This window comes from Plectrocnemia conspersa, unplaced genomic scaffold (genome assembly GCF_051122295.1).
Source record: "Plectrocnemia conspersa isolate PC_06_02 unplaced genomic scaffold, ASM5112229v1 ptg000010l, whole genome shotgun sequence".
NCBI classification, from domain to species: Eukaryota; Metazoa; Arthropoda; class Insecta; order Trichoptera; family Polycentropodidae; genus Plectrocnemia; species Plectrocnemia conspersa.
In genome coordinates, this window is record NW_028277174.1 from 7332869 (window position 1) to 7345255 (window position 12387).

A 12387-nucleotide genomic window follows, 5' to 3' on the forward strand; every position below is an offset into this window, starting at 1 on the left:
TTTGATAATATACGAATCTCTAATTCCGGTTCACTTTCATGGATAGAATCCGGTACTGTCCCGCAGGATCTAGGACGAATGGTCACCCTATATATACATTACAAATTATACTAATAAATTAATTATCAAATTCATACCAGTTTTAATAATCGGTGGGAATGACATTTTAGCGTCAACCGCCTATCGATCGGCGATGGTATTGGCCTTAACAACTGATATACTGACCAATCTCACGACAATATATCACAGCATTAATCCAACAGCCCACGCACATTTTTATTTTTTGCGAAGAACTTGTCACCTCAAATAAAACATAATACGTAATTACTAAGGTGGCTTCCGTAAATTATGTCATAGGTTTAGCGGTGGGAGGGGTCAGCTTATTGGTGACACTGTGAAACAAACAGGAGTTTGGCTCAATGAAATCTTGTGACATAATTTATGGAAACCGCCTAATAATAAAAAAAAGTATTCAGAACCGTGTCAATATATAAAATAAAGGTAACCAGACATTTCACCACGCGAATTTAAATAATTTCACCATACGAAATACTTCACTTGAAATGGCATTCGGATATTATGAGGACCGATTTAAATTTGTTATGGTCAAAACTGGTCGGCACTTGAGTAGCACTGGCGTGAAAATTTTCTCTCTACACTGGCAACCTTCCTGGCGTTCGGACGCATCTTCTCGCGTCCGCCCTTTTAAAATGTAACCCAGCATAATTCAATAAAAATACTACTGCAGTGGCTCGATCTGTGTATAATTGCCACCCACCACCATCACCGACCCTAAACTGAGCACGCACATGGAGTCAGACAAATGGCAGACACAGACGCCGCAGCAGTACAAAAAGCCGAGCCACTGCAGACCCGGTTGCTGCCACCCCGCCGGAGCTTCCCTGGATCCGGACTCGAGCTGGCGGACCACTAAGACGATGGGCCTGCAATTTTTCTGCAGATAATTTTTCTTAAGTCATTACAATTATAAGCAAAATTTTGTTTGATCATTAATTCACCTTCTACGGGTTTTAATAACAATCTGTTTCTCTCATTTGTTTCTATTCGGTCATATTCAGTTACAAATTATTTACTAAACATACATCTTCGTATAGAAGGTCAATATCGCAACTATTATTAAATAAGTTTGTTAATTATTTAATAAGCGAAAATTCAATTTTTATGTTTGGTTTTAAGTACAATACTTTATTGGATTGAAATTTGTTACTTTTGAAGTCGAACCATTTTTGTAGGTATTGTATTGCTCTTCCAAAAAAAATATTTAACTTTATATACCGACTAACTCTATATCAAAAGTTAAATTTTGCATAGCTTTTTTAACCATATTGTGTAGTATGTGGCAATTACACCCAATTCCAAATATATTTGAAGTAAGGTTTTTTAATTCCATAATTTTTATTTTAAAACCGTTGTGATTAAATCCGCTATACTAACTGTTATTTCGTTTTCGAGTGAGTAAGAAACTTAATAATTTTGTTTTAATGCCCTGTTGTTTGTTTAAGGATAAAAATATAATGTCATGTTTCACTAGCTTAAGGATAAAAAGTTTGGATATAATATAATATTAATTAATTAATTATTTAAATTAAAGCAAAAAAATACGCAACTTTGAAGTATATCATGAATTGACTTTTTATAATTTATTTTTTTGAAAGTAGCAATAAAATCAGGTAAACGACGCAATTATGTTATTTATAAAATTACATCTTTATTTTTTCTACTAGAGAATGCATATTAAAAGCTGCGTTAAGGCCACAAACGTCAAACTCTTATGAATGTATGAACACATGCCGCTTGTGAAATATTATTAAGATGAGCTCGAATAAAAACAGAAGCAATCGTAAAAAAGTAAAGCACACCAAAAAATCGTTGGATAAACACTACGCCGACAGATTTAACGAACTTACCCTAGAATCCGATTCGGAAAATTCTGAGAAAGACGATAATGGAACAGAACCGAATTTTACAGTTGCCATGTGGGATTTGAACCATTGCGATCCCAAAAAATGCTCCGGTAGGAAACTGTCCAGGCACAATATGATAAAAACTTTAAAATTAGGACAAAGGTACTACATACAACGATTATAATATTTATATTTTAACGGAAAATATTTATACATTTTTAGATTTCCAGGTTTGGTATTAACTCCTGTAGGCACGCAATGCGTGAGTCCCAACGATAGAAATATCGTAGAACAGAACGGCACCGCCGTAGTCGATTGTTCTTGGGCTAAGATAGACGAAACTCCCTTCCACAAAATGAAAACTCCATATCCTAGGCTGTTACCGTTCTTGGTAGCTGCTAATCCAATTAATTATGGCAAACCTTGTAAATTGAGCTGCGTGGAGGCTTTAGCTGCTACTATGTATATAACTGGTAATATTTATAATATTATAGTAAACATACATACATTTTTTAAACAATATATTTATTATAATTTAGGATTCAAAGAAGAAGCAAAATTTTATCTTTCAAAATTTTCATGGGGACATTCGTTTTTATCTTTGAATTTGGAGCTACTCGACAGTTACGCCTCTTGTACGGATAGTGCTTCAGTTGTCGTGGAGCAAAATAAATACTTGAACCAAGAAAGAAAGCCGGCTGAAAATGATTCGATGATTCCTTCTTCGTCGTCGTCATCATCGTGCGGTGATGAAAGTGAAGGATCTTAAGTTGTTTAATGAGGGATAAAAACACATTATTGACTTAAAAATAGTCGTGAAGTATATCTGTACTTTTATAACTTATAACAAAAATACATAGAAGTAATACGAGAGTATTTATTTGAAATTATTTAACCTTTATATAACTGCGGGCCGTTAATACGTTAACTGCCATGGAAAATTTCACGGTTTTAGTTCAGAAAAATGTCCAAACTTGAACAAGGATTTTCTCTCATCACTTTTCAGAAGTAAAAAATCCACGTCAAAAGCAATAAAATCGTGCTGTTGCCGTCGTAGTAGAAATTCTCTCTTATATAGCGTTCGTTTAATGACTTTTTATAATAATATATTATAAGATATGTTGGAAAGAACTACTTTATCAATCCAAAAATTAGTCTACCTATTTACTTGGTCCAAATTAGCCTTGATATTATTTACCTTCATATTTCATTATATAGCTCATATAACTTCATATTTCATTATATAGCTCATATATGCCCAAAAATAATATGAAAAATCTACGATGTACTATATTACAGTTTTTTCTTAAATAATTCAATTTTTAAATATAATTCTTGAATGTTTTGCTATGCACTTGAATCAGATACGCAATGTCAGTCATATTCAATGTTAAAACTCAGTGTTTTGGTGACCGCTGGCGCTCCAGAGTCATCAATTCAAAATTAATATTGACGGTCACGGGTGATTGACATGGCGCAGTGGTCAAACTTACTAAAAAATCAACTGCTATTTTTTATTATTTACATATAACTACTATTTCTTTATTAGAATACATTATAATACAGTGTTGTTTCTGAGAGACGAAATTCTGTTCTGTTTGGTATTTTAACCAACGGAGCTGAAAAATCTTCATACAAATATTTAGTCAAAAATATGACCTAACAATTTATTAGCTCGGTAACTGCGAAATGAGTATTTATTTTCCAATGGTATTTAAAATTGACGCAATGTTTTCAATGTATGTTTCAACACACGATTGGTCATCAGAAGACGACTATCAAAAAAAGCTCTTACCTAAACCAACTGCTATAGATCACAAAGCAAAATAGCATTGGATAAGTTATTCTGTTCTGCATAAGTTCCAATCATTGAATAAGTTGTATTGAACGCCGTTTACATTATGTCTTTTTGAACCTTTTTAAAAAATATTTATGATTTTAATTTAACTCATTTTTGACAAAAATGATAGAAAACACATACTCACAATTAAGTCTATATAGTTAATAAAAACATTTGATTAAAAAAACTCATCCAAATTTCACTCGACTTCACTACAACAAAAAACAATATTTGACATTATTCCAAAAAAAATTTATTATAGTATAATACAAATATTCTTAATCTAAGGATAAAATTTGGGTAACAAAACAGCGTCCTAAAATTTATTTTTACAAATCATTACATATATTTTTAATTACTTCACATATTCTAATAAACATTGACAAACTTAATATGTTCTATATTACAAAATCATTAGTATATACTTTATTATTTATTCGTTGTTCAACAACGAGTAATATTAACACTTTACTGACCGATACCTTAAATGATGGACTTACATTAAAACTGGCACTTTTTTGCAAATACAGGTAAATATTTTTTTAGATCAAATTTGTGTATTTTGACATAGCTCATATATTTTAATGAAATTTTGGATTATTATTTTAAATAAATTACAGTATCGATTTCTGATATTATTCAATAATTCACAAAATATGGTTCGCGGCGTGTGAAATTAAAATAATATTTCATGATATTGGACTTGCGAAATATGAGAAGGCAATATGAAAATTCCATTGAAACAGTGTACGTTGGTTTTAGGAATTGTGATCAAAATCACCATTGGTTCATTTTATTAAAACATAAAAGTTGTTAAAGTAAATAATTTTATTATTTAACTTTTAAAAGCCGTTTAAAAATAAATCATATTATTATTAAACTTAATTAAGTGTATATACTTATACTTAAAAATATACACTTATTCGAGATGTTTTAACAAAATTCACCAGTAACAACATTTTTCCGTTTAATTAAAATATAAAACCGTTTCAATAGCAAATCATTTAAGTATATAACTTTTTTTAAGTGTAAATAAATACATTCATTCCATGAATAAACAGTACAGTTCTCCACCAATCATGGCGTTTTCTTGTTCAATCCGCCACACACAGACCTCATGTAAATAATTGTTCCAATCAACAACTATCGGCTGGGATATATCTAATTATTTGAAACAAAAAATTATGCTGGTCAGTTTCTAACCCAGTAATAAATAAAAGTCACCATTGTTTTCAAAGATGTTCTGGATTTTCGAGACACGTATTTTTTCGAATTCCTTCTTTGCTTCGACATTCAAATGGGTCTACTAGCACTAAAGGCGCATTCTTACGAATCAATTTTAATTGACCAATTATAGTTGATCAACAAAAGTTGAATACGACTTAAATCAGTTTTTGTTCACATTTCAATAGAAACTGATCAACATTTTCAGTTAAAATAGCGTTGAAAGCAGTTGTGGGTGAAGTGGCACAGAGAATAACTGTTTTGTTAAAAGAACTAAAAACAACACTGGAAACGTCATTTTTAGGTGAAGCAATGGATATTAAGAAGAAATCGATTGGGAGCATCAGAAACCTTACTGAAGGAACTAGCATTAGAGGATACATAAAGCTTTAGAAATCATTAAAGATTGTTTGAAGAAAAATTTGACGAACTGCTGTTGAAATTTCAGGATTGCATAAACAAGATACAATGATGCAACAAGCAATCTCACCAAAATTAAAACTGCAAGTAACTAAAAGATATTTAACTACAGGAAATTAATTTTCAACACCTAAAAATACCATTTCAAATTTTTTGATGTAAGTATGTACGGTGCTTTATAAGACTTTATTAAGGTAAGTATAATATTTTATTAACAAAAGTAATACATTTTAAAATAATAAATTAGTTAGAGATTTATCAAGTATATCAGATGGCTCCTGCGAATCTTCTCCGCATTCTTCTTTGTTGCATGATGCATTTGAAACTGACGATGACCGATATTCTCCTTCCATAACGTTTGAAAATGCTGATGATGAAGTTGTATGACACTGGGACTGTCTCGACAAGAGTTCCAATCGCTTTTGTCTTATTACTGTTTGAATTTGTTCCTGACAGATGATTGCATCGTAAAGAGGCATCTGTTTTAACTGGACAGCGACATGTTCAGCAAATATGTCGAATTCATCATCAGTCTCATTTTTATTACTTTGCACTATTTTATCAAGTTTATCAATTGCTGCGTTTATAGTTGAAATATTGTCCTTTACCATTTTTCGTTTGCGACTCCGAGGAGCATGAAAGACATTTGTCGTCTTTGATTGTTTCGGAGTAGACGGATTGGCAGTTTCTGTGTTTTCTACAAGTATCACTTCTTCCTGAATATCAACATTTTCGGTAGTAATAGATGCAGACGTTGATGCAGAAAATTCATTTCTGTCTGGGTTTACTGCTTCATTTTCGAGTGTTTCGCTTTCAGCTCCATCATACTGTTGTAAATTCTAAAAAAGAGATATAACTTTATTAAAATAATAGATTTTATTAAAAATGTAGTATAATGTGAATTTTTTTGTTACAGGTGCCACAAACTGAAGAAGAGTGGAAGATAATTCAAAAGGAACACTACTTTCGGTGGAATTTTTTAACTGTTGTGGTGTGATATACGGAAAATATATTGTTAAACGAAATGCTTTTCATAGTGGAGTATTATAATACTAGCTTTACGAGACCCATCAAATTGACAGGTTTCTGATTTGTTTTGTATCATAGTATTTTTCTGTTTTTTTTTTTAATTTTTATATTTGAACAATGCAAATACAGTAGACTCCCCAACTACACGGTAAATTGGGGACGTGTGATTAGGGTACTAGAAAATACTCATACAATTTTTTGCAATACATACGTACAAATCACGCGCGTATGGTGAGATATCCTCCCTTTGGCTCACTCACACATAAGTAACAGGCATCCAAATAGCACATCCCCAATTTACCGTGTTATTGGGAGGTCTACTGTATATAAGCACTATTTTAATTTTCGGAAACTTCTATCATTGAAAATCTGGTCACTATATACCAATTTTTAATGACACCCGTCAAATTGACGGATTTTTGCAGAATAATCTTTGAATGCATAAAATGGATTAAATTTTCCAAAAGGTGGTGTATTAGTCACTGACGATGCTTTCCCCTTAAGAACCTACATTTTGAAAACATTTGAAAAATACTAATTTAACCATCGTTTGTCAAGAGTTCGTTGCATAATTGAAAATGCATTTAGAGTTTTGGTTTCTAGATTCAGAGTCTTTGAGCGACCTATAGTGGTTCGAATTACTAAACTGAACGGAGTTATAACAGCAGCTTTAGTATTACATAATAGGTTAAAAATTAGTTTGAGTGAAAGATATACACCAGCAGGCACTGAAGATCTGAATACCAGGTGCATTATACTGGCTGCTTGGAGAACACAGAATATCCAAGTGAATGCTTTACTTAATGTCTAATGTGCGTGATGAATATGCAGAATATGTTTCCAGACGAGGAGCTGTGTCCTGGCAACTGGATATGATACACGACGATTAATAACTACAAGTCAATGTAAAATTAAGATAAAAGTATACTTACTAAATTTGATGAGGTATCTCTTGTATTTGTAACACCATTTAGAAATAGATCCGCCCTTTTGTACCAGAACAGTTTCGGCACGTATACTTCCTCTGTTCCCATTCCACTTTTTTTTGATTTGCAAACCAATGAATGTTCTTTTTTATACATCGTTCTAATCGTCTTAATTTTGTTCTTCAGATCAGCAATTGTGAGACCAGCAATTTCCATTTCTTTGACAATAGAACCCAAAGCATTTTCTCTTGCATCTTTATTTTTATATTTATCTAGTCGGTGGTTCCAAACACAATCATGCTTATGATAAAGTTCTAAGAATTTTAGCATCACACTTTCAGACCACTTGAGGCTCATTTTTTTAACTAAAAACAAAACACATTCACGAGTGGAGTGATCAGTTGAAAGCTAACTTGACAATCAACTGATGTTAACACGTTTCAAGACAGTTTCAAGTTGATCAACTCTATTGAAACAAAGGTTCACATTACAGATTTCATTCAACTTTTGTTGATCAAATATAATCGGTCAATTAAACCTGATTTGTGAGAATACGCCTTAAGAGACAAAAATACAAAATAACATTTTTGAAGGATCATTTAAAAATATATAGGTGAAAAACTGTTCGACTGCTACCCTATGGAGTTCAGCGAAAGTCGAAACAGTGGTGGGATTTAAGTTATTTTTCATAAGCGCTTGTATCTCAATGCACTAACAGATGTGTTATTATTGCAGCTCCTGGATAGTTGACACATCTGTAACGTATTATCGCAGATTGAGGATTTATGTTTGAAAACAAAATATGAAAGATTTAGAAATTTCTCGATTTATAAATCCATATATCATGTGTTATCCCGACTTCTATTGATCAGATATTGAAGCCTAAATATTACACTGCGTTTTTGTTTGATATCAGTTGTGTAGAACCGTGCCCGCCAATGTGGCGTATGTGGATTTTAACGTTCAGGGTTTATCACATCAACGTATCAGTAAAGTGTTAATTTTATATATTAATTTAACTTAAAACTATTTCATATTTTTCAATAAATATTTAATGTGTAAATGGCATATGTTAATGAACATATAATATCATATTATAGAAGCCGTTTTTCTAATTATGTACATGCATGTGCCTTGTAAGACATTCTTTATATTTGAATGATTTATCACATTCTTTACATTTAAAGAGCTTAGAATCACTATGAATACTCATGTGTCGAACAAGATCACATTTACGCTTTAACAATTTTTCACATAGGTCACATTTATATTGCCAAGAATCACTATGAGCATTCATATGCCATGACAGTTTACGTTTATTATTGAACGCTTTTCCACATTTCTCACATTTAAAGTCCAAAGATTCACAATTAATATTAGTGTGCCATATAAAGTAACGCTTAGTCTTGAAAGATTTCCCACATTTATCACATTTAAAGTCGCAAGAATCTCCATGAACTTTCATGTGATCTTTAAGTTTACGTCTATTATTGAATGCTTTTCCACATTTTTCGCATTTATAGTCTGAAGTATCATGATGGACTTTCATATGCCATAAAGTGTACCGTCTACTCTTGAACGCTTTTCCACATTCTCCGCATTTAAAGTCCTTAGAAGAATTATGAGTATCCATATGAATTGAAAGTTTACTTTTATTTTTAAACGCTTTTCCGCATTTGTCACAGTTAAAATTTAAAATACCAGTATGGACAAACATATGCCTTGAAAGGTAATCTTTATATTTGAACGTTTTTTCACAAATGTCACATTTATAGTCCTTAGAATCACTATGAATAAACATATGCCTTGTAACGTCACACTTGCGCTTAAATAATTTTTCACACACGTCACACTTAAATTGCCAAGAGTAAGTATGAATTTTGACATGACGTGAAAGGTAATATTTAGATTTAAATGCTTTCTTACATGTGATACATTCAAAATCGCAGGAATCATTATGCATAGTTAGAGCATGGTGTGAAAGATTATTTTTTGTTTTAAATGCTTTGTCACATTTTTCACATTTAAAGTTCCTGTAATCACTATGAATATCCATATGTCTTGAAAGTTTATGTTTTTTAATAAATGTTTTACCGCATTTGTCACATATAAAATTACCAAAATCACTATGAGTTTTCATATGTCGGGAAAGTGCACACTTTTTATTAAACGATCTTCCGCATTGATTACATATAAAATTGACAGAATTATTTTGAAGGGCAATATTAATTTTATTTTTCAATTTATTATTATGAATACTTCTATGGCGTATGAGTTGAGATTTTATATTGAATCCTACAGCACATATTTTACATTTATAGATAAACAATTCCGAATGCAATTTAAGATGCTCCATAAAAATACTTTTCTTTGAAAATAATTTATAGCAATAGGTGCATGTATGCTGTTTACCTCTATTATCTTCTTCATAATCTTGTTTCTGAAAATTAAAAATAACATTTATTTAATTTAATAAATAAATAATCATTTATAAATACTATTACGTACTTGTATTTCCAATGGATCGATAGAATTTTCTTTAAATATATCTTTAACATCGTGAACTTCTGAAATTATACATTTATCAATTAGACATTGGTGATTGAAAAAAAATATTAGAAGGATGTTTAGAGAAAAAAATTGATATTTAAAAATTGAAAAGTCTAAAGCCCTAAATGGTGATTACGTTGTAAAAAATATACTTGAATAAATGAGTATATTACAATCAAATTCCAATAAATTTATTAACATCCCTCATTCAAATATTTTTCTCACCTGTCTCAAACATATCGTCCACCTTGGGTGTATCATTGTTTTCGAAGATGTCTTGTTCTATTTTAACATTTTCAAACTAAAAAAATAAATAAAAAGTTGTGAAAATATAATTTTTTTAGGAATGTATAAACAGTGATTTCATTTACCTTAACTTCATATACTAATGGGTTAATAGAATTGATTGTTTCATTTTCGGTTTCAATTCCTGGTTCTAGAAAAAATGATAACATTTTTATTAATAATGCAATTCGCAAAGCATTGGGTTAATAACCCAACAGCGTCATAATTTTTAATTCATAATAAAAATGTATAAAATATATATGAACCTAGTAAAATGAATAAAATATATTTCTCTTAAATTAAAATTTTAATTATAACTTACTATTTATTGATATTTAGTAAATATTTTAACTTTATTGAGTTTTTGTTTGCCAAATCACTTGGCACCTTATCAAGATGTAATTTCAATGTATCGAGATAGGTCTTGCTAGCATTTTTAACTCTTATTTTGCTGTCCTCAGACAATGATCACTAGGAAATGCACCTGTAATGCATTTCAATGTTTTTGATGAAAACTTTAGAATAATCAGCTGTTAAGTTGTGCAATAATAATAATTAATATATGCCACACCAACGATAACAGTGGAGGTACTTTTGCTGCATGGTGATATTCTTGAATACTTGATAATGACAATCGGTTTACAACTGGCTGGTAGCCTGGTTACCTTGTATTAGCTGAATTTGACTATGCGTCTATGTTCAAACTCAATAGAATGAAATGACAGTTGTCAACTGGCAAATTTTTGTGATATTGATTTTGTGTATTAGTGAAAACATTTGTTTTATACAGATTTAGTGGTATATTTTGGCAGAAATAAAAGGGTATGTATGAATACATACGTATTATGTGTTTTATACCTCTTCTGTTGCAACAAACAATACGAAGGCAACATTTCAAAAATAATATCGTTAACGCAATATCAACGTATTCGATTTTTTTCTGCCTTAACTCTCAAAAATACATAAAATAAGTTTATAGATATTTATTTTTACCAGAAATAAGTAAAAATAACGTATAACTTAATATCTATAATATTACATTAATTATTATTTTCTTACCGGTTTTTATAAAAGGTACTAAAGACATCGTGGCTACCCGCGAGCTGTCAAAAAGTACGTCAAGCAAGGCTTATAAATTTGGTCTAAGCAATTATAATATTAACCAAGGAAAAACGAGCTTATACTACCTATATAAATTTCTTAAAAAAAGTACTCGTGAATTGAATGATCATAAAAAATATCAATACGAGAGAAAACTGAAAAAATGTAATGAATTATGCATAAAAGTTTTTTTTCCTATAAAAAAATATATTAAATTGATTTTAAGCTTTCTAAAAAAATAACCTTAAGGAGCATAATATCTTAACACTTTCACTGCGGCAGATATTTTTGCACGTCATTTTGAAATTTGTTCATATGTGGGGGGATCTATTTATGTCATATTTTAAAAAATATTATGGTTTAATAAATTCAAGTGATTTACAGCCTTAAATTATACTAAGTTACCATATTATTAGGTTCAAAGGCTTATAGCACCTTTAGCTGCCCAATAACTACTGGCGATTTTCCTGTTGACTTCTATAGAATAAATTCATATTTATAAAAACTTTATTCTTTTTCTCACTATTACAATTATTTGAAATTTTTAATTTTGATATGTATAAACAATGGATTTTCATAAATTAATACAAAACAATACAACACTTCGAGATATAATTGATGTATTGTATTTTTAATATATTGCGAAACAATAATTTGTAAATTTACCTTTTTTATTGTATGAAAATTAATAAAATGTAAAAACAATTTGCAGCTTTGTAGATTGTTACATGCGTTCTTGAAAAAAGTAATTCTCACAAAGCAGTCATTAAAAGCTTAATTGGCATCAAAAATTACTAAAAAAATGTATATTCTTGTTACGTCAGAATAAATCATTGAAATTAGTCAATAAAATGAATTATGATATTATTTAGTAAACTTGAATATTTCACATATGTTTATAACAAAATAGGAAATTGCGGAAATTAGCTTTCAAAATTTAAAAATACCAACTTAAAACTCAATTTTTTTGTTAAAAATGCGATATTTTTATCGTGCTTGCATTTGGCAGCGCAGCAAGATATTTTAGATTTTTCGTACAAAAATAAAAAGGATAAAAAATCAAAAAAAAAAATCAATATTGTTTGTG

General features: G+C 30.2%; 3 protein-coding genes across 8 annotated transcripts in view; 1 reads left to right on the forward strand and 2 right to left on the reverse strand.

Moving 5' to 3' along the window:
* The window catches only part of LOC148230516 (uncharacterized), a 34609-nt gene extending 34383 nt beyond the window's left edge, over positions 1 to 226 (reverse strand). For all 4 annotated transcript variants that reach the window (XR_015811126.1, XM_088195548.1, XM_088195549.1 and 1 more), the window contains exon 1: positions 138 to 226. Coding sequence is in view for 3 of the 4 variants with exons in the window: in XM_088195548.1 (XP_088051674.1) it covers positions 138 to 165 (28 nt within the window). In the remaining variant the exon portion in view is untranslated. The remainder of the gene's footprint in view (positions 1 to 137) is intronic.
* A 1524-nt stretch (positions 227 to 1750) lies between these two features.
* LOC148230520 (18S rRNA aminocarboxypropyltransferase) lies at positions 1751 to 2801 on the forward strand. 2 transcript variants are annotated; one of them, XM_088195566.1, is made up of 3 exons: positions 1751 to 2087; positions 2148 to 2398; positions 2465 to 2801. In XM_088195566.1, exons 1-3 carry the CDS (start codon positions 1834 to 1836, stop codon positions 2692 to 2694), a joined length of 735 nt encoding a protein of 244 aa, XP_088051692.1. In that variant the 5' UTR covers positions 1751 to 1833; the 3' UTR covers positions 2695 to 2801. The 2 variants fall into 2 exon arrangements, with proteins under 2 accessions (XP_088051692.1, XP_088051693.1); XM_088195567.1 differs by having other exon boundaries at positions 1765 to 2087; positions 2156 to 2398.
* Positions 2802 to 5594: 2793 nt separating this feature from the next.
* On the reverse strand, positions 5595 to 11344 carry LOC148230521 (uncharacterized). 2 transcript variants are annotated; one of them, XM_088195556.1, is made up of 7 exons: positions 11259 to 11343; positions 10286 to 10350; positions 10140 to 10215; positions 9873 to 9931; positions 9777 to 9804; positions 7371 to 7729; positions 5595 to 6248 (listed from the first exon to the last, which is right to left on the reverse strand). In XM_088195556.1, exons 1-7 carry the CDS (start codon positions 11284 to 11286, stop codon positions 5640 to 5642), a joined length of 1224 nt encoding a protein of 407 aa, XP_088051682.1. In that variant the 5' UTR covers positions 11287 to 11343; the 3' UTR covers positions 5595 to 5639. The 2 variants fall into 2 exon arrangements, with proteins under 2 accessions (XP_088051682.1, XP_088051681.1); XM_088195555.1 differs by lacking the exon at positions 5595 to 6248 and having other exon boundaries at positions 7620 to 9804; positions 11259 to 11344.
* Positions 11345 to 12387: the final 1043 nt, after the last annotated feature.

Coding starts and splice junctions, on each gene's coding strand:
- LOC148230520 (XM_088195566.1), top strand. CDS start 1,834: ATGAGCTCGAATAAAAACAGAAGCAATCGTAAAAAAGTAAAGCACACC. Junction 2,088..2,147: donor ACTTTAAAATTAGGACAAAG/GTACTACATACA, acceptor ATACATTTTTAG/ATTTCCAGGTTTGGTATTAA. Junction 2,399..2,464: donor TGCTACTATGTATATAACTG/GTAATATTTATA, acceptor ATTATAATTTAG/GATTCAAAGAAGAAGCAAAA.
- LOC148230521 (XM_088195555.1), bottom strand. CDS start 11,286: ATGTCTTTAGTACCTTTTATAAAAACCG. Junction 10,351..11,258: donor AGTACCTTTTATAAAAACCG/GTAAGAAAATAA, acceptor CATTTTTTCTAG/AACCAGGAATTGAAACCGAA. Junction 9,932..10,139: donor GGACGATATGTTTGAGACAG/GTGAGAAAAATA, acceptor GTATAATTTCAG/AAGTTCACGATGTTAAAGAT.